This window comes from Bombus pascuorum, chromosome 5 (genome assembly GCF_905332965.1).
Source record: "Bombus pascuorum chromosome 5, iyBomPasc1.1, whole genome shotgun sequence".
NCBI lineage: Eukaryota > Metazoa > Arthropoda > Insecta > Hymenoptera > Apidae > Bombus > Bombus pascuorum.
In genome coordinates, this window is record NC_083492.1 from 15,037,112 (window position 1) to 15,059,447 (window position 22,336).

The 22,336-nt window shown below is 36.5% G+C and overlaps 1 protein-coding gene across 2 annotated transcripts; it reads left to right on the top strand.

Moving 5' to 3' along the window:
• The first annotated feature begins 432 nt into the window (after positions 1–432).
• LOC132906934 (venom dipeptidyl peptidase 4-like) lies at positions 433–15,264 on the top strand. Of its 2 annotated transcripts, none has more exons than XM_060959599.1 (13): positions 433–480; positions 5,698–5,761; positions 6,693–6,934; positions 9,029–9,103; positions 9,232–9,284; positions 9,616–9,812; positions 10,013–10,182; positions 10,787–10,887; positions 11,144–11,607; positions 11,744–12,026; positions 12,611–12,805; positions 13,270–13,430; positions 13,918–15,264. In XM_060959599.1, the coding sequence occupies exons 1-13, from the start codon at positions 448–450 to the stop codon at positions 14,232–14,234; spliced, it is 2,355 nt and encodes a 784-aa protein (XP_060815582.1). In that variant the 5' UTR covers positions 433–447; the 3' UTR covers positions 14,235–15,264. The 2 variants fall into 2 exon arrangements, with proteins under 2 accessions (XP_060815582.1, XP_060815583.1); XM_060959600.1 differs by lacking the exon at positions 433–480 and adding an exon at positions 1,909–2,625.
• The last annotated feature ends 7,072 nt before the right edge of the window (positions 15,265–22,336 follow it).

The following is a 22,336-nucleotide window of genomic DNA, read 5'->3' on the forward strand; positions in this document are numbered from 1 at the left end:
TTTTGTTTTACAGATTCATACAGGGCTTTACAGGAAAATATGTATAGTCTGTACCAATACTTCAGTTTATCTACAAGTGTCGTCTAACCTTGTCTATCTATAAGTTCGTTAATTGATTGTTGAAAACGTATAGTTTAGTTGATTCGTGTTTAAAATATCTCTCAGTTGAATCTTATCACGACCCCGCTCGAAATACCGGAACAATGGGCATTCAGCAAAGATTGGCTGATTAGGTTCGTCGAGGTCGACGATATAAGCGGCTTGTTTCCGGCTCTCTTCCGAGTCCCGTCACGCTCCCTGTCAAACGAAAGATGCGTCTGTACTCCGCGGACCTACCTAGCAGTTCGCGCCTCGACTTTGCTCTACAAACATTGCTTCACGTAGCATTGACCCAACACGAGTTATCATTCGCGTTACCCACACGTTCTTGGGACCATCAATGTTCGGATGAACCTTATCTCTATTCGCGTAAATAAATACGTACACTTATTATTATCTGTTTCGTAAATACTATCATTAATTGACGCGAAGTATGCGGAAGCTTTTGCTATAAATTTAATGGATTTTACTGTATGAATATTTTCATGTATTATTCCAATTTACTCCTAGAATGTAAATCTTACAATAACAAATGACTATGGTACTCGTTTAGATCAATAACGACTCACAAAAGCAATTTACAAAGCCACGATAGAATAGTCAACGCTTAACTTTTAACTGGTAATTCCATAGATTAGCGCCTTTTGTTAGACAGGTCACGAAGCGAGTAGCTAGTAGCGATTACGCGTGGCGCGTGACTGGTTCGCAGAATAATTTCAGCAGCGTGCAATTTTATCGGTCGAGTATCTTTTCCTGGCCCGGTTCGCCGGTTGTTTGCGCGTCATCGAATCAATGAGCGTCCTTGTCGTGACGCGTTGCAACTTGCAATACCGAGCGACGATCTCCGCAGCGACGATGAGTTGTCGTTCGATAACCGCGATTTACAGCGGCAGAATTTCGTAAAGCTTTACGAAGTTATTGACAGCGTTGGCCCGTGAATCAGGATTATTAGTGACAACCGACGACGGGGAAAGAATGTGAAGTGTCTGCGCTCACGTCGCCAGATTCCAGCCGACGTTAATCCGTTCGATTTCCCCTCGTTTCATTCTTTTTTGACGTCAACTGAATGGAATTACATTCTGCATGTTATTTATTTTTTTTTTTTTTCGTTTTGATATATCGCCCAAATTTGATTTTTTGTGTTACAGTTGCGATCATTTTTTTTATAGAACCCATGATTCCAAAAGAGGATTATCTTACTGTTTTGTCTGCAATCGAATAGTACGGTATTGTTGTGATCAATTTTATATCTGTGGTAATATAATAAATAGGTGAATGAAAACTACGATGCTATCAATGGTATAATTAGATTCAGAGGGTTAAGAAGAGATTAAATTCGAATTAAAATTTAAATTAAGCGTTACTTAACCTTTTAAAGTAATGTTGGCTTATATAGTAATGAACGAAAGTATTGATACAGAACTAATTTCCTACAAAACTGAATAAAAAAGTACTGAATTCAAAGCTTTTGAGTTTGAAGCGTATTCGTTATCATTGAACAACTGATGCGGTTAGATTGATTTCTAAAAGTTGATATGGAATAACAATGATTGTGTTTGAAATTGTCAAACTTCTCAGTGTTATTTTCCAACTTGACGAGCTCTGCATCTTTCGATTCGTTCATTTTCGTATACCAAGAAGATTTTTCGCAAATTGATAAAAAACACCAAACGTGACGTAAATAGCGTTATGTGAATATACAGTAGTCGTACAGCAGATGTAGAATAACTAGGAAAGTACATTATTATTACACATTTTAATAAATCATTTAAATGTATAATATATATAATTATAATTTATGATACTACAAAGAAGTAGTAAGTGCTGTTTCTAATTACTAATTCATTATTATTTTATGTACTTTGGTCGAGTCCAAATACTATGAGTATAAATCTGTCAAAGTTTCCACATACAGCCAAAGTTTGGACAGCCGAGCAACGTATACATTATTTTCCTTGGAAAAATATATTTTCGTTATCTTTCCAGCTTTAGCAAATCCGTTACTGAAGACGTTAAAACCCAAGTCATAATACAAGGCTATATGCATAACTGTATACAAATCTTTTCATGCATCTACCTCTTCGCTAATTCAACATCATTATACAAAATCATCCATATGCAAGATGACCAATTCTTTCTTAATCCATCATCATATTTTCCTTACTCATCAATCTCCATATACGAACTTGATCGAATATTCACAGTTCGCGGTATACAGATAAAGAGAAGATTTCCTTATCAATCGATCGTAATGATAACCGGAGAATTAACGAAACTAGAAAAGAGGAAAAAGACTGAAGCCAAGACCGAGTACTATGAGGGAATGCCCCGTGTTGATCGTCGGAGGTGGGAGTGATCGCGGCCTCCGGCACATCGGAAAACTACGTGATGGATCAGTCTGTGTTCGACGCACCCGTGACATTCATCGAGCCGTGTCGATCTCTCGATCGTCACTAGAAGAAATCACACGATAGGGAAATCAACATCGTCGGACCCTGCTACATGTTTGCTATGTCGTGGAACCGGGTAGGTTATCGGAGAGCAAGCTTTTTCTTCTATCTCTTCCGCTATTCAAGTGATTATATAGTTTGTAGAAGTAATTAAGATCGACCTGTTGTTCTTATCGTCTAATCGATTGAAATGGAGGTCACTGTCACTTGTCAATGAAATTCGCTGATTTTTTTCTTTTCTCCTTTTTTATTTATTTTTTGAATGTGTCGAGTCTCGTGACACGTTGAATTATCAGTCTCATTATGTAATTTTGCTCTTTTTATGCGATATGGATGTCATCTGAATACCGATAAGTCGTTGTATAGAAATAGGTGACAGAGTATTCATTTTTATCAGTAATTGAAAGAATATGTGATACGTTGATGTTTAATATATCAGCTGTTATCGAAATATTACCAGCGATTACATTTAAGTGAGTTTGTTTAGGAATTTAGAAATTACATGGATAAGAGATAAAAGTAAGGGATTATTACATGTTTAGAAAACAATTTTTTTTTTCTTTGGATTAACTGTATCACCTGCACTATCAATTTTTCCCGTTTACACGGTAATCTATATTTAGGTAGACTCTTCGTGTAACCGGTTTTACGACGATCGCACGCGTGCTAATAACAAAAAAGAAAGAAACGGTCGTGTTAAAAGCAAACACCCTGAAGATAATTGCCGATCCCGTAATCGACCGACATTTTCAAATTCCGTTTCCTTCCAGAGAATCGTATCGATTCAACAACTTTTCTTTCCAGTTGTTTTCGTCGCATGGATGAAGAAGTTTCGCGTGCCTCGATTTATCGCCGACGATGCGTCGCTTTTGGGAGAAATCTCGCGGAAAAAGAGGTTGGAAACGCGAAGACACAACGTAATCGTGAAAAAGAAAAAAGACGCGTTGATAAATCAAAACAGGCATTTTTATTCCAAGATTATATTTATTGCTTGATCGGAAGATTAATGATCTTGAGAGAATTATTAACAATTTTTGCACATCGTGTTTGCGATGCATTCGAAGAGCCAAGGTGAACAAATAAAAGTTAACCTGCTAGGTGTACGTTTGACGTTAATTGGTTAAATTACAGAATAACTATTTAATATTAGCCAATATTTTTAATGAATAGGTGTTCCACATTTCGTAAATAGGGATTGTAACGATAAATCGGGTAACTTTAATGAAATTTCACAGAGCTGAAACTTTCAAAGATTTTCTTCGTTAAATCAAGGCACTCTTTGCTTATGAAATAAATAAATATATCGGCGACGAATGAGAAAATGCAATTTTAGAATTTCAAATCAGCTTTGTTTTGTCAGTCGGTTTTCGTTAAGCGAGGAGAATTTCGAACATTTTCTTCCAGGTTTCGTACATGCAAAGAATATTTAATTTCTCGCTGAATTTTTTTTTTTTTTTATTGTTCTTGCTTGAACGAAAAAGAAACGCTTGCTTTTATCGCGGACTTTTGACTTTCGATAGCCATAGTACAAGTTCTAAAATTTTCAATGTCTTTACGGTTTGAAGTTTATTTTTATTAGGCTGTATTTTAAATCGTGAGAATGTTATAACCGAGTAATTCGAGTAAGTGTTTTTAGACTCGAGTTTTTGGAAAAACAATTCCATCCAACTTCGATACTGCGTATCAACAATACTATTTCGATACCGATAGATAACAGAGATATCAGCACTGTTATTGCTGAACAGTTAATACGTAATTTCATTTGTGTGCGGATTAAATAATATCATATTTATATTTGAGCGAATTAAAATCGATCTACCTTAATTTTAATTTTGAAAATATAGAAATTTGTGGTTAAAAGATAATCAAATTAACGAGTTAGATAAGAAATTTAATGTTTAATTTTGCAGAGAAGTTAAGAACAAAAATTAGTAGTTTCTTCTTGAAAATAACTTTGAAGTGGAACCTTTTCTTCTTCGCTTTAAATACCAAGAATACTTGGTATACCTAGTAAGCGTTCTTAAACCTGATCCTCTTCGAACGAGAATTCCACTAACCTTATATCATTCACGAGATACTTGTGCTGACCAACGGACTTTCCCAACGTGATCTATTCTATCCTGACGTCTCCTAAAAGATTCACAACCAAACGGAAAAGTCCTATTACTCCTTTCCTGGTTCAACTTTTCTTTATCGTGCAACACCGTTCGTTGATCTTTCTTTTCTTATCTGTCATCTCATTGTTATATTTCCACTTCGCGAATTGTCCTCCTTTCCTAGTTCCAACTCAATATAGACCAGTTTCTATTATAATTCACGAGCGTAATCGATAAAGGAGATTGTCTTTAGCTTTAATCCGTCGCGACAATCCCTTTGTAACTCGACGACGTATAATAAGTAATATAATTATAGTATAAGAGACAAAAGATAGATATTTTAAAATATTAGTAAGAAATAAAACGTTAATAAGTATTTCAAAAGGTTTCTGTAAATGTCCCGTGTGAAAGCTTCAGGTCAAAAATTAATTTGCGAGGCATCGATGGATGATATCTAATTGATATAAAAATAATACTTTGATGATATTTTGTGACGAGTCTCAAAATGTATTTCTTGAATTCACACCATTCTTCAGACTTCATCGACCCGATTCTAACTTAATTAATTCTGGAATTAATTGAATAATCATTTTAAGTGTCGAAATACACGATTAAATCCAAATTCTCAAAATATTTACTTGCGCTACTATGAATTTCATTTCGCCATATAGCGAGATATCTTGTCTATAGATATGACGGGCTTAAGAAAACGACGATCACAGCCATCTTGCCCGCCGGAGGGTTAACAAATCTGGTCAGGAGTCGTCCAGCAATTTCGCGACAGCAATTTCGCGGATTTTACTAAGCTCGCGAAATCGTCGACGCGAAACCTTTATGCGATGCACGTGTTTCTGTCTCCGGGGTCGAACGCCTTCAACATGTTCTATAAATCCGTCTTTCCTTTTTCGCCTCGCCGTATCCTGACGAGGTGTCGCGGACAGAGCAGCACGGAGAGAGGAATGGAATTCCAGATGCGAGGATTCTTTTTCTTCGACCTCCTTTTTTCTCTGTCTTTTTATGGTCTCTTTCAACGGGAACGAAATCTTTTCCAGATACTGCCACAGCTGATACTGGTGCTGCATGGATTCCTGGTCGTCCTTGTTGCTGGAAAATCCAGTAAGTCTTCCGCTTCTTTGTCCTCAAGAGATAATCGCGCTTCCGTTGAGCCGCTTAGGGACCGGACGTCTCGGGATACAGCCGGGTGCCTCGAGATCGACGGGAATCGGGCTAATGCTCTTCGCCGATTTGCGTTATTTGCTTGGAGATAAGTTTAATTGTAGCCCTACTCCGTATACTTTCTGCCTGTTACGATTTCCACGCTACGGTGACGCCAGAAATCATTGATCTAAACGTATGACGATGGTTATCTTGTTTTATAACGATTGTTTCATACTTTTGCCAAACGTAGGACATTTTTGAAAACGAAAAATATAATTGCGTTGAAATAATCGGTATAATGTAAAAAGAAGTATAATATACTTGGTATAATACTAAGTGGATGAAATAAATGTCTACTGAAGTTCTGTTTTTGTGAAATCGTACTCTTAGAAATCTGAATTTAAAGAAATAAACATCGACAATTTGTTTATGAGCGACAATGTATATAGCAGTATACCGCGAAGTAGAATGGAGAAATGCAGAAATAACGTGATTATACCGATTGCTAATTCTAATTTCAATACGGTATAAATCAAGCACTATTGCTTCATCGCTTGGCAATTTTCCATGAAATTTCCCTAATGACTTGCGCCACTCAAACCATTAAAATTCTCTCGAAGAGTATGCAGATTATGGACACCTAAACCTAAACAACTCTGACATGCATGTGGATCACGGATATTCTGAGTCACAGCTTTGACCCACATATGACTCGATGAATAATAAATTCGCAATTAATCAGTCTACCTATATCAAGAAACTCGTACAGTTCCGAAATTTTAGCATTACTCGACATTTTTCCAGCCTCGTCTTTTCTTCCTCTTCCTTCACTTTCCTCCTTTGGTTCTATTCGTAAGAAAATACTAAGAGTTCCCGTCTTTCGATATAGTTCCACAAGTGATCGACAAGGACGTGGGCAGATACGAATCCTCGGAGGGCAATAATCATCATCCTGTTAGGGTTCCATTCAAGCTGGAAGAAACTTATGATCAAAGTTTTCGGGCGAACGTCTTCAATGCTACTTGGGAAACAGACACGGAAATCCTTTATTCCGATAATTATATTGGTAATATTCGCGTATTCGACGTGACCAAGGGAACCACTTGGGTCCTTTTGGATTCTTCCGTGATGGTATGATTTATTTGATCTATTTTCACCTATACGTGTATATGCTATTTGGTGTATTTTTACCTATACACACACACACACACATATATATGTATATGTAGCATATATATGCTTTAGGATCAGAAGAAATTTATCAGTTTCGTATTGGAACACAAATAGGTCCTTTGTCTTTTTGGAAATTAGAAATAGTTCACCATCAAAGGCAAGATGTTGTAATTTTCGTCTTGACCTTTTTATAAATATTTTAAATTTAAATGATTGTGATAATTGTCAGAGGATAGCGAATAATGTATATGTTGGCTATAATCAAAAATATGATATACACGTAGGTACATATTAGGTTGTCCGGAAAGCTTCTTTTGTCTTATGAAGAAATAATAGACGCACAGCGTTTTTGTTTTATATTATTTTGTCAAATTACGTACGATCCATTTTGTTCTATTCAGGTAAACACCGCGACATTTCACAGACTTGGTTTCACGTTTGTATGAAGGTGCATTGTTGTAAAAGACACGTTTGCGAAAGAAAGACACTTTCCGGACAACCTAATATTAAGATGGATGTAATGAATTACAGTTAATGTTACGATTGGAAAGAACGAAATCATGTCATATTAGTCGCTATTTATTATACGAACGAAATACTCAAAAATCAAATTGAATCAAATTTTTAGAAGATTCTTTATTTTATCAAACGCCATTTATTTTTTGAATACCAAGAAATTAAATATCCAATAAAACAATATAAAAGAACATAGAAAATTTAGAAGAGAATCTTGAAGAGGATATCTGATATTTTCGAATTTCTACAATGTTTCATTCAGTACTTTAATTATTTAAGCAATTTGGAATTTCCATTGGATGTGGACAGCGGGCTTTCGAGAAATTACGTTTCAATTTCAAGAACAAATTGCTTGAATGTCTGGCTCTCCCTTTTGCTCGATCGAGGACACGTACAAATAACACGGTTACGTTTAATTAATCGTACGGAAATTCTCAGCGTTGACCAGCTTCTTAACCGGTGAATTACACCGTCCACTTTTGACCATGAATCAACATCGAACGTTGTTGATTTAAGAAACACGATGTCTAACATTTTCTTTTCAATTTTCCCTGGTCTCGAAGCGTTTGCGTCTCTTTTAGCGATATTCCAGGTAAACGTTTACTGATCATTCTGAACTATAATCATTCCAAATTATACATTATAAATAAGACTTTTGAAACGTTTTCCTATCAACCCTGCTACGGTTTTCGCATTTTTGCATCCCAGTCTCGTTCTCGTTTCAACAAATAAGATTTCTAATGTTTATCCGAAATTTGCAAGTTTTTAACTTTTCAAGTTTTGTCACATACAAACCTATAAACTTTCAAATTCTGAAATATTCGAATATTGAAATATGGTTCAAAGAGCATAGAACGAAATACAAAATATCATTCGTGAAATACAAAACGTGAAAATGTTTCTTCCCATTCTATCCCCTCAAGGAAGATCGAAGTATGACGTAGCATTTCGACGTTCGATGAATTAATACCACGATAATGTATCGATTGTTCCGAACAATTTAAGATTTATCGTGTCGTAACGTATCCGATAACTTGACACGAAATCAATAGTATCGATACTCCAAATCACTCAAGCATTTGTCCCACCATACTGCTCCGATACCTTGATATTGCTCCCAATTTCGAATACTTGCTATACTCCAGGGACCAATTTCCGCTTACCACTATGCCGATAAAATGGTAGACGAATCGTTACTCGATCCTTCTTGTCAAATGTATCACGTCTGTTCTTCGCTAATTTTGACACGTGTTTTGATTAAAAATCTGATCGACAGTGTGGGAGACGAATCGTCAGTTTTCATATTTCCACGTCTTGAAATCGTTAAATTTAGAAATTAAAAGATTTTTAAGTTTTTAAATTTTCGAATTTCCAAATATTCGTCAAAATTCTCAAACGCACAAATATTCAGATTTTTCACTTTTGAAACATTAATATTTTTAGACTTTCGTGAACGATTGTTCTTCGTTATATTGACTGCTGCTTCGATTGGATGTTTGTCTGATATTTTCTAAATGAATATTAACGTGCTTTCAGGCCGATTACGAGAAGCCTTCCATAAGCTTTTCCTTCGATAATTCTTTCGTTGCGATTAGTCATGACTATGCAAACGTGAGTATATAATTTTTGCATGCTACAAGTTCCGATCGATCGTATCGTAAACGTTTTACTAGTGCAACGGTTAAAATTCCATCTCTGTTCGTTGAGTATAAAAAGGTATATAAGTTATCGATCTCCAGGGTTTCCGGTACTCACTGTATCAAAGGTGCGACGTATACAACACTAAAACCAGGTAAACTATCTACTTTACATTAGTGACAATTTTAACGGCATCGTGATAAATCAAATTACAAAACAATGCAACATGTCAGTAGCAATAATGATAAAGTTAATGTTCGTTCAGTTACTTTCAGTTATATATTTCGAGTTTGTCAATATTCGTGTAAAAATAAAATATTACAAATATCAATAACAATGTATCAGACTTCTAACTGTAGTATTCCTAATTGCAGATTAATAATAAAAAAATTCAAGACTTTCTTGTTAAATTATTTTCAAAAAGTTAATTCTTATTAATTTATATACGTTTCCTTTTTTATATTTCTTTGCTTTCATTCACGTAGAACGTATACGAGAATTGCGAATGGCGATCGCATACCTCTGTTCAAGTGGTCGCCCACGAGGAACGCTTTGATTTATGTTCACGAGAACGATATCTATTACCAAGAGTTCTCCGAGGGGGGCAGTCATATTCGAAGAATAACGAACACGGGTGTGCTCGACACCGTTTATAACGGAGTACCTGATTGGGTTTACGAAGGTAATCGAAAAGAATGGTCGAACAGATAATGTTAATCCTCCATTTATTATCTTGCTAACATTAAAGTGTTCAATGGCAACTTTAACACGTTAATGTTAGAAAAATTCTAATTGTAAAATTCTAATTCTCCATTAGGATGGAATTATTAGTTTGATTAATCGATAGAATAATCGAAATAATTCACGTGTTAACGTTTACAGAGGAAGTATTAGCTTCTGCTTCGGCTCTCTGGTTTTCTCCCGATGGACGACAGCTTGCTTTTGCTACTTTCAATGATACGAACGTGAAAGATATCGAAATACCAAGGTATGGATCTCCAGGAAACATGAAAGATCAATACCCGAAGGAAATAAAAATCAAATATCCAAAGGTAGTTATTTTTGTTGTTAACAATTTCCGGAACGTATAGAATCGAAAATGGGAATTTAATAAGGAAAAATCAATCGAATCGGATAATCGACCTTTTGCTTTAGTCAGCCTGTTCGGATGCAAGTAACACAGTTTTACAGTCGTTAAAAGACGAGATTAGGAAGCTCAAGCTATCCTTACGGCGTCGTTGCGGGGTTTAAAAGGGGATGAAAAGGGTTATCTTGCGGTCGTCGTAGCGTTTAACCGTTAGTTTTTTCTCGTAACAGACCTATTCTCTCGTAGTTGTACTACAATGGCGAAAAACTGGTTCGATTAGATGTTGGACCACTTGTGAAAGCAATCTTTATTTTATACGCGGAGCTATTTCAATGTGAAACACGTGTATCATTGACTTGTGTTTTTTTTCGTAAAATTCTTCTTTAGCGTAATTTCTTGCAGAAAGGTACTACGCATATAATATTTAATTAGGAACGATAAATCTCAATTATTACAAAATTCTAATTATCCAATTTAAAAATTTAATTAAAGATTTAATATTTAAAAGCTCGTGGTTCTTTCTTTGTTAATGTCGTTTAGATATAAACGCATAATTTTTCAAATTTTAGGCAGGCAGTCCAAATCCAATCGTATCAATGAGCGTCGTTGATTTGGATAATTGGTCGTCTGAAATACTCAATCTTGAGCCGCCCACTGATATTGTTGGCACGTAAGTATCTCACAAGGATTAAGGTTCCGTTCTGACAATTGTTCGGTTACTTACACATTCGTTTAACATTAATATATACTACACGAATTTAACTTCAGAATAGCGATCGACCAACGGATTATTTTTCTGTTTGATGGTCAATGGGTTACCTAATTGTGATCATGAAAACACGAATTTCGATAAAAATCTCTAGCTTATTAATAAGATAATTAAGATAAAAATTTAGGAATTTTCCGAACGTGTTTTTCTTTCACAGAGACTGCGTCCTCTACACCGTGAGCTGGAGGACCAATCACCAAGTTACTGTCACCTGGACGAACCGTGTGCAGAATAAAGCTCAGATAGTTCTCTACGACTTAAGGGGTAACAACAGTAATATTTACTACGAGGAGGAAAACGAGGGCTGGCTTCGCATTCTACCTCTCGTCTTTCACGATGAATATGTTATCATTGTGAAGCTTCAGGATTCTGGAACACCGGCTGGACGGTTCCAACATGCGACTAGGTTCGAGTACAAGGATGGGAAGCTGATTGGCGAAAGGGATTTGACCCCAGGAGCTAAGGAAGTTATCTCCATCCTAGCGGTGGATCACGCCAGGAAGAGACTTTATTATTTGGGCAATGAGCTCGATGAACCTTCGCATAGAAATGTGTACTCGGTGCAGTTGGATGGCAATGAAGCACCTGTTTGTTTGTCCTGTAACGTCTTTTCTCCTGAGGGCAAGTATTTGAAACTTGGGAATGGGTTTCGAATACATATACCGTTGTTCAGGAAAAGTTGTCCAATATTGATGAATAAATGTATTATCTATATATGTTATGCGATTTATTTTGAAAAATATCGATTGCTTTACAGGAAATCGCTGCACTTATGCCTACGCGTACTTTTCTACCGATAGCTCGAACTATGTCCTGTCTTGCTCTGGTCCGGATCCATTGTTCATCACGATTATGAACGCCAATCATAAACGTATTTATAATTGGGAGGAAAATCGATCACTGAGACAAAAACTGGCAACCCGTACGCAGCCTATCTTTAGAAATTTCTATGTCACTGCTAATGGATACAAGAATAAAGTTAAACTTTCTCTGCCGCCTGATTTTGACGAGAAGAAATCGTACCCTTTATTAATCAACGTGTAAGTTTATATATCTATATATACATAAATATTGAAACAATGTGTCTCTATTATTAATAATTGAAAAGAAAATTTAAAAAACATTCAATCCTGAAGGAATTAATTCAAACTATGTGTTCCATGATATCAATTAGGAGCGTTAAAACAGCGACTTAAAAAAAGAATATAAACTATAATTCTCTTCTTTATGAACATAAAAGCGTCCCGAATACATTTCTCCCGAATCGATAATAACAAGCAAGAGATAATAATCCAAGCACACAAATGAAGGGACGTATATGCTTCCGAGAGGTTGGAATCCATTCGTAATCTATCTCGAGTCACGTTCGGAATGCGGTGGCTGTTCGATTTTCCGATTATCGTTGCACCGTTACGAGCAAAAATCCGCGAGACCCAAGTGGTACCTTAATCCTGAAATTCGTTTTCCACCGTTCGAGATTATTAAGTATGATTGATCTGCACGCGAGAGAGAAAGAGAGAGATTCGTGATCTCTATTTCCAATCGTAGAAAAGTTCTTACGTTAGTACAATGTTTCATCAATTTATCTTCCCCGAATTTTTTATTTTTCTTTTCACTTTTACAGTTACGCAGGTCCAAACACTGTTAGGGTCACCAATGAAGCATCGTTTGGTTTCGAATCGTACATAGTGACCAACAGGAGCGTAATTTATGGTCGCATCGATGGTCGTGGGTCAGCTTATAAAGGTAGCAAGATGTTGTTCGAAATTTATCGGCGACTTGGCACCGTGGAAATCGAGGATCAAATTGCTGTTACTAGGTAGATTCAGGTTTTACAATTTTTAGATCTCCCTTATTTGTTTGAAAAAAGCAAATGTTCAGATTCTTTTGAGAATACGGCAGAACCTCTCATATCTGATATGGTAGGAAGGCACGTTTGAAAAAGAAGAAACGTCTGCATATTATAACAATAACTCTTTTGGCATTAAATTTTATTTATTTAGGTAGGATTAAAAAATCATCAGTATGTTTTAATATTTTACTTTAACTCTTTAATTACAAATTTTTTAATATAAGTAACTTTGTAGAATTATATCCTTTGTATGGTATTCTGGCAAAAGTTCCAAGCGAAATGATACGTCACTGTTATAAAGTTAGTAATTTAGCATTTCAGGAATTTCATTTTATGTAATTTTTGGAATGAAAATTGCTAAAAGATTAATTTTGATAGGAACAGTAGAAAATTCCCAATAGTAGGAATTTCAGCATGCGTATGATTTTTAGGATACTGCAAGAGACATATTCGTGGATCGATCCAAACAGAACCGCGATATGGGGTTGGAGTTATGGCGGCTTCTCTACTGCCATGGTGCTGGCTACTGACAAGGCCTCGGTGTTCAAATGCGGTATATCAGTCGCACCTGTGACCTCCTGGATTTATTACGGTAATGCCATACCTCGTGGAACATTAATAAGTATCTAACACCATCTCCATTTGGGCTCCGGGAAATAACGATAATTAATTACTAAATATTTAGTCAATTACAAAATATAGGGATACATCGATACGATTATTTTCTCTTACAACAAAGCAACTTTAATTCACTCCATCTTCACGGTTAATTGCGAAGAAATCCAAAAAGTTCAAAACTCCGTTTCTATAAAATTTTACAATTTTTGCAGATCTACATTTTATAGACATGATTATTCTTAAAATAGAGTATTTTCCATTTTCTTTTTGAAGGATAAGATTCGAATGGATTGTACAAATCAGAGAATCTATTTCTATTTAAACCTTAATCTAAATTGCACAGAGAAAAAAGGACGCTATGATTTACAATATATATATTATAATATACCAACGTAATAATTCTCTACTATAATAAATTGCTCCTAACTCATATTCTGACGTCACAAAACCAAACATCGCAGATTCCTTGTACACGGAACGGTTCATGGGGTTGCCTACTCCCGCGGATAATCTATACGGTTACAACCACACGGATGTGGCCAGAAGGGTAGAAGGAATTCGTGGCAAAAAATACATGCTGATACACGGTACCGGCGATGACAATGTGCATTACCAACAATCTATGGCTCTGAACAAAGCTCTGGTGGATAAGGACATCATGTTCGAGCAGCAGAGCTACACGGACGAAGCACATGCTCTATCTGGCGTCTTCCCTCACCTTTACCACACGATGGACCGATTTTGGGCAAATTGTCTGGGATACTCGCATACTCACTGACCCAAATCCAAAATTCTAAATCACACGTACAGAGTATAGCTAGTTCAGCTACCTGTTTGACTTTCATCAACGATACATCGTGGTCTGTTGTTGTTTTAATGGCGTGGATCGAATTTTGTGAATATTCTTTGAGCGATTTACGAGTTTTGTCGTTCGTTAATACATTCGCTGTTACTGGCGTATATACCACGTCGATGTGATTATTTACGTAATACTATTTATACAACTTTTACTTCTTGATAAAATGGCTTCAAAAATTGTAAGAAGCAGTACAGAGAGCGTTGGAATAGTTGTTATCCCTTAAAGTAAAGAAAGTTAAGTGAAAAGGATGTGCAGTTCCAAAGATGGCAGCGAATGTGTTAAGTTACAGTGATCTCGTGAATTGTTTCCTGGGGAATGATCGACGAAGATCTAGATCTTCTGAAAATTTGTTCGAGTTCGAAGGGTAACAGACGTAATGTAATTTGAAAGCAAATAAGGCAAAGTTGTGGGTGGAGAAAATGAAAATTTTTGTTATCTTCGAAGACTATACAAGTGTCAGGATTATTCTTTAATACAATTCCAAAGGAAAAGAAGAAACTGTGACAAGAAAATGAGAATTTTCAACGCGTACGAAGAGTGCCATACTAATGTCAGGATTATTCTTTAATATAATTCGGAAGGGAAATTTGGTTAAAGGAGAGAGGCGTGGATGAAAAGAGGTGTTGGGATCGGTTTCAGAGATTCGTAGACGTGTTCACACGCGTGTTCTCCCTTGGCACAGACGCGATGCAAATACTTCAAAGGCAACGACGTCGTGGGTGAATCGATACTTAAGGATGCTCGATACGTTTCCGTGATAGTCAAGTAAGTGGAAAATGGATCGCGAGGAAGATGGAATGAGTGAATTTCTCGTTTTGATCTTTTTTTGTTTTGTTTCTTATCGTAAGATCTTATTCGATTTATCATTGGATAATCATCCTCTGAGAGAAAGCTGTATAAACTTGTTAAAACGATTGTTAATAAACCACCGATATTTTCTTCGAAACAATATTTTTGTTTTAATCAACAATTAATTAGAACAGTTTAGCAGTCTAATTACTATCATTATACGTTATATTTGTGTATTTAATGTTTTTATTTTTCAGTTGAACGAATACGCAACAATACATAAACGACTTGTTCCACGGATAATAATCCATTTACGTTTCACATATCGAGAAGAGAAGTTATTAATATCAACGTGAAAGCAAAGTTTGAAAAATTCCAATTGACACTTAAAAAGCAGATATCAACGACCATTGATTTTCATTTCCTATACTTTCAACGCGTGTTTTTTTGGATAAATCGAATTAATAAGCTCGAAAACGTAGAAAGGAAATTCGGTACTGGACCAAAGATAATCAGAAATTTAATTTAATATCTTAATTTATCTTTTTCTTTTTTCACACCCATGAGATCGTAGATTCTTTCAATTATCATATACTATTAAAATACCAACGTTCAAAAGAAATTCTAGAAAAAAGGAATGTAGCATGAAATATAGGGAGAACCGTTTAATATCGAATAGAAATTCTAACAGATAAAACCTCCTGTATCGTAATCGTATTCGTGATTACAGCGAATGATTTCATCGACGATGTATCGTTGATTTTTATCCATGATGGAAACAGTAACCGGAAAATATCAGATTAAATCTAGCCGGTCGTGATTACTCCAGAGACGAGTTAAGCTCGCATGAGAAATCAGAAAGAATCATAAATGTCGACAGTGCAGTCACAAAAGAGTGCGCAATATCAAACGTGTTGGCCGTATATCAAACGAGGGAGAGTAACAAAAATAGAGAGATAAATGATCCTTCTCTACTTTGCTTAGCGGATCGATCGCATTTCATAGCACATCACTCGTCGAATTAATCGACGATTTGTATGAGCAGCTCCGTGGGATTTGTTGTTTGTACGTACAACCTTCGCCGGATTCATATAGATTTTAAATACTTAAAAAAGGAGATTTTAAATACTTAAAAAATGTTAATTTACTATTTTATTCATATAGATTGATTTTATTATTACATAGACATTTCATTACTACATATGACGGTCAAAATATTCAATCTGGTAAATCATAATTTGATTAGTATAATTTTCAATATAAATAAAGGTATAAGAAGTTGGTCATTTACAACGACTTAATGTATCCATTGATTTTTATTCTGTGTTTCCTCCTCTGTTTTCTTTTCGTTTTTAACCATTAACATTTTCTTTCTTCCTTTTTCCCCTTAAAACTCGCGCCTTTTCATTCTTCCATAATCCACGGTGTCCTCTGTTCCTCATTTCTTTAATGGCTTGTTTCGTTCCTTTTAGATTCCTACTATTTCATATACCATGACTCCTTTGTCGCTTTTTTGCCTCTGTATTTTCTTTTTCCGCTAGTTTATTCATTCGTATTCCGTATAAATTCTTTTACCCGTCGAGTATACATTCTCTTTGATTTTTATTTTTATACACATGTATAGCGGAGCATGAGAAAAAACGTAGAATATTTTATTTATCTGCTTAAGACGCAAGAATGATAAAACATAAATATTCAAAGAAGAACTAAACTGCTTCTACGATTAACAACTATTTTTTAATTCACTACTATTCTGTTATTTTCATCTCACAAGTCTTCGAACCTTTCTAAATACTTTTTCCTTTTTACCTGAAGTTGTTCGTTCTAATTCGACCATTCCGTAACTTTCTTCCTCCTTCTTTCATCAATCCACTTTTTCTTCGAATTCTCTTATTCTTGCCAGTGATTCTCTATTTCTCTTCTTTATAACCGAACTTTCCCATTCCCTAATTTCCTTCGTTTTACTCGACGTTTCCTGTATTCTTCCTCTCTTCGTTCAAACTTGGCCCTTTAGCCTTTCATTCTCAATTTCTTCCATCCCCCTCAGCATCCACACAGCTTCCTCTCTCAGCTGGACCGTGAAACAGATTCAGAAGGACGGAAACGAAGTTTGTCATCCTTCCGCGCGGTCGATGCCTACAGCCGATGCCAACTCGATCGGTCGGTTCCGGTCAAAGAGACTTTTGTGTAATTTAATCAGCCGGCCCAGTATCCTCCGCAGCGTCGCGACGTTGGAAACGCTGCTCGTTGAACATCCACCCCCATCATCGAACCTGCTGACCTGGAATCGTGCGATTCGCCAGCCAACGGGAAGAAAAATTCGACGAACGAGGAATGCGTGGTGCACTTTGCTCTACCTCAAATTCCTACACGTTTCTCGTTTTCTACATGGTCTCGTTGAATATAAAAGTGGCAATGGATATGATATCTCATTCCACAGCGACATGAGATGGGTCCGAGTTTTGAGGATATGTTATTACTTGAGTTTTTGGAATATGTTATTTTAGACATTATGGTACAATGAAATACGTTGATAAACTTTAGCATTTACGCTGCCAATACTTCAGCACGAATATTCTCTAATTGTTAACTAATATACAATAAACGATATACAATAAACAGCTCGACAATAAAGAATTCTTAGCACTATACTTTTCGAATATTCTATTTTAAATTATTCCACGCAAGTTTGATCGAAGAATTTAAACTATTCTGCACAAGTTTAGGATAAGTCTATGATTTTGAATTATTCCACGCAAGTTTGATCTACGATATGGAAAATAAAATTAGGTTTGCAAATTAAACGAGTCAGTCCAGCATTTACAAACGAATAGCTTCGGAATTGGTGTTTGTTTCCAGCTTAAGATGTCTTTATCGCATAGTAACATCGTCCACCCACGCGATGGTATCCATTTCCTTAGGGTGAACTGGGCTAAGGCCTCGGCTTATCGCCGCGTATGCACATCCTGACGGCTTAAGCGCTGCTTTAATAACCAAGGAACATCGCGAAGGACGAGTTGGCACGCGAACCTAACCATTTTCCGTTTGATTTACAACGAGAAATTGTTCCTCCGGCGAATTGAGGCCGCCTGAAAAATTGTTTGTCGACCGTCCAATGGCTATGGTCGATTTGGAACGTGCACTAATGTTTCCAGCGATTCAGAGACACTTGGACATTTGTACAGATGTCAAGGCAGGCGTTAATAGGAAATAAATTGTCTCTCGATGATCGTAAATCTGTCTACCTCAACATTTAACAGCACATAGATTATTCCGACATTTTGTAAATATCAGAATTCGAGCCAGCCAAACCGATGGCTCGTTGTTTGATCTTTCTGCATGCGTTCTTTTCATCGTTTCAATCTTGTGCCTCATGATTTTATAGTTTAACACATGCCTGCTCTATTTTATCAAAGAATCCAACACGATCTTACCTTCTCCGATGATTCGCAAAAATCTATCAAAGAACAATAACCGGTTAATTTTTATATTTATGCATCTTGTGGGGTAAGTATCCTGCCAGCAAATTCTCTATTTAAATATTTCTTTTTCATTTTATTAAGAAACTGTGGTGGTCGGAGTGACGTGTTGTTGGTTAAATTAATAACGAGACGAGTTAATTCAATTAATTATATTTACAGATATTTTAAAATGTAGAATACAAAGTGAATCGCAAGCCTTGAGATTAGCAAAGCGCAAGCGTTATGAGATTGCGCGATACTGTGGTACTGATACTAATTGTTATAGTGATTCGCTAGACTAATTCGTTACACTTGTTCGCTCGACTGACTGATTGACTGACTGACTGACTGACTAACTGAGTGACTGACTGAGTGACTGAGTGACTGACTGACTAACTGACTGACTGACTGACTGACTGACTGACTGACTGACTGACTGACTGACTGACTGACTGACTGACTGACTAACTGACTGACTCGATACTGATATTGATTCGCGCGACTGACTGTGTATGGTGGACATGGTCGTCTATTTATACTGTTCGAGGGGGGTACCGAAAAGTTTGAACTTGTTGCCGGTTGTAAGTTGCACGTAGCAGCGAAATTGTTTTGTGCTGAGTGTGTTTATTATATTATGTGCGTTGTACGATGTTGATTCTCTGTAGCAAAACAACTACGTAAGGTGTCTTCGAATCGAAACGTGCTAAGACACATATACCGCTACAGAACCTAACAGAATTTTACTTTCCTTTATGATTCGCAAACATCTGTCAAAGAACAAAAATCAACCAATATTTATATCCACATCGACAATATTACTTACGAACTTCCTAATTTAAAGATTCATTCGACACAAATCTGTCCCATCTTATCAAAGAACGACATCACGAAGGAGCATCAAAGATCGCGGTTACGCGGATACACAAATTCGTTTACGAGCATGCTACTTTCTCAGCCATCGTGTCACGCATTAAACAATCCCGGCGCATGCAAATCTACACGATCGAGGCAAGAGTCATCGATTTGTCATTGGTTTGACAGCTAAGAGGCAGATAAATGCACAAAGAGACAGAGAGAGAGAGAGAGAGAGAGAGAGAGAGAGAGAGAGAGAGAGAAAGGTGAAAAGGAAGGATGCTGAAGAGATAGTATCCGGTGGAGGTGTCTTTCTCTCGGCCTCATCTCGCGGAACACGAAGATCGGTGTTCGCGTCACCGATAGCGTTTACGCGGCGATGAAAAGCGTCGCTGACACAGAGAACCATTGTTACAGGCCTCGGTAGAGGGTTGACAATAGATTGCACCCCGTCTACCTCTACGTTACTACCCGGCTACCAGCAGGAACACTTTCAACGCGGGAAATAGACTCAGTCCCTTTTGTCTAGCTTTTCCAGCCTCCGTTAACTCGCGCCTTTATATTCTTGCTCCCTTGTTCGCATCCCTTTCTTTCGCTTTCTTCCATTCTAAATCTTTTCATTTTGCTTGTTTTTTAAAATCCTGACCAACGTGCACCGCGTTTACGATCGCATCTTAACGTGGCTTTCGTGCAGTTCTTAGATTGTGTTGTTCATGAAGTTGTGGGTGTTTAAGGAGTTTTCTGTAATTTCTGTTACTGGCACAGGACTTACAGATTACGACTTTATGCATTTTAGTAGTTACAGGGTAGATTTATAGCTAGAACGAAGCTTCGATTCTCGAAATAATAATTGCTTCACTGGTATTCGGTAAGCTTTGGGAATTTGAGAAGATTTTTAAAATTTTTACAATTCTTGATACAAAAATGCGTTCCTTTAATTTAAAAAATTTTTTAAATAATTTTCTATCAGGTTTAGAGCTAATGAAACGAGGTTCTGATTTTCGATTGTTTCGTATCTAAGCTTGAAATAACAATTGTCCAAATTATTGATTGATACTAGTGGAACTTTAGGAACATAAAAAGTTTTCCTTAATTTTTGTTACCAATTATTGATTGATACTAGTGGAACTTTAGGAACATAAAAAGTTTTCCTTAATTTTTGTTACCAATAAACGACACATAATACAAAGTTTCGTTTACTCTATAATAAGCAGTTCTAGTTAAATATCTTAGATGGTGATACGAAGCTTTGAGTCGTGGTTGTTTGGTACCCATGTATTGTCAAGATAATGATTGTCCAGATTCTTGACTAGTAATATAGAACAATATGTAGAAAGGGTATCCTAAGATACGCGGTTTGTAAGCGTAGTTTCGAGTTCAAATAGCCTTTTGAGTGCTTCAACAGATTCGCGGACGATTCTTGGCTATTCACGTGGGACCAGATACTGTTGGAGCTTCCCTACACGATAGAAGAAGAGGCATCGGAGAAGTTCTCTGAATGTCTTTGGAAGCTTTCAACTGCTTTCAAATATTCATCTGAGTCTACTAATGTTCGTCGATCCCTATCAAGCAGTACAGAACAGGTTAGTCAAACGATTGAATGTTTCATGAACATTGTGCTGTTGTCTATAACGCTCCAATTATGAATTCGTAACTTCTTAAAATTCTTCTTTCAGATTCTTAAGTGCACAAAGTTAACTTAGTAAACTCTGTGATGAGCTACAACTCTCGTTCCTGAATTTTTGCATATTTCTATGATAATCCAAGAACTGCTGATAGAAACGGGTCTTTTTGAAAGAAAACGAAAGAATGGTCTAACATCGTCGCAGAAAAATGGTCTCTAGTTGAATCATGAAATTGACGACCTCACGACAAAAGTTGTCTTTAATTAAATTAAAGAAGCTACTGTTTCTACATAATTTCCTACATATTCTCAACAGTTTTAATCACTCGCTGCTTACACCTAATTTAGGAAAGTAAGAAGTAACGATCCATCGAAAGTTCCTAGTCTATTTACTTCTAACGAGGCAGCTTCAACGTAGGTCGCGTGACAGACCGGAAATCCATCTTCCATCCAGGGAGAACTCGAAGCTAGGTGCCAAGGAGAACTCAGCCTGATCACGTGACGGGCATTATCGCGGTTGGCGTGACGCGAACTCATCAATTACACCAGGTTCCTCTATCCTGGAATAGAGACAGCCATCCTTGAACTATAAACCGTGGCACGACTTCCGATGCAACCCTTTTCAAGAGCTGGTGATTCCTCTCTGACAAGCTGTGCCAAACCTTCCGTTGTTATTGGCACTCTAAAAGTTTCTAAAACACGATGGTGACGTTTGTGATGTTTTTTCGCACAATCGCGCCCCTTTTGTTTTCGTTCGCTTCTTTGTTTTCTATCAGCGTTTTTTCACCAGAAAAATGTTCGAAAATATGGAAGGCAACGGCTATTCAAACGGAAGTTGAATTTTTCAAAATTGCCAATTTTTTATTGAAAATTTCTATGATCCATATTTTTCGATTTATATTTCTTAAATACCATATATATGTATATGTTTATGATTTTATTTGGATCTTTCAAAATTATTGGCATGCAGGATGTATCAGAGATTAATGGTCAAACTTTGTCAATGTATAACATTTTTGCTTGCATATGCTCATCAAATATACTAACGGAGTATGGTTATTAAATCTTAAAACCATGTAGGCAACGGCGAACGAAGTTTTTAAAGGAAGAAGTAAACAAAAAAAATAATGTAGTAAATGATAGAAGAGTTTCGTAAACGAACGAGAGAAAAGGAAAGTTTTTCAGCACGAGTTCCACCTTTCAAAGGAAAAGTTTCGAGAAGTTGGGGAAAAGAGGGCGGAAAAAGTACGATGTCTCTTCGAATTGGCGTTAATTATCGACCAGGCGAAAATAAA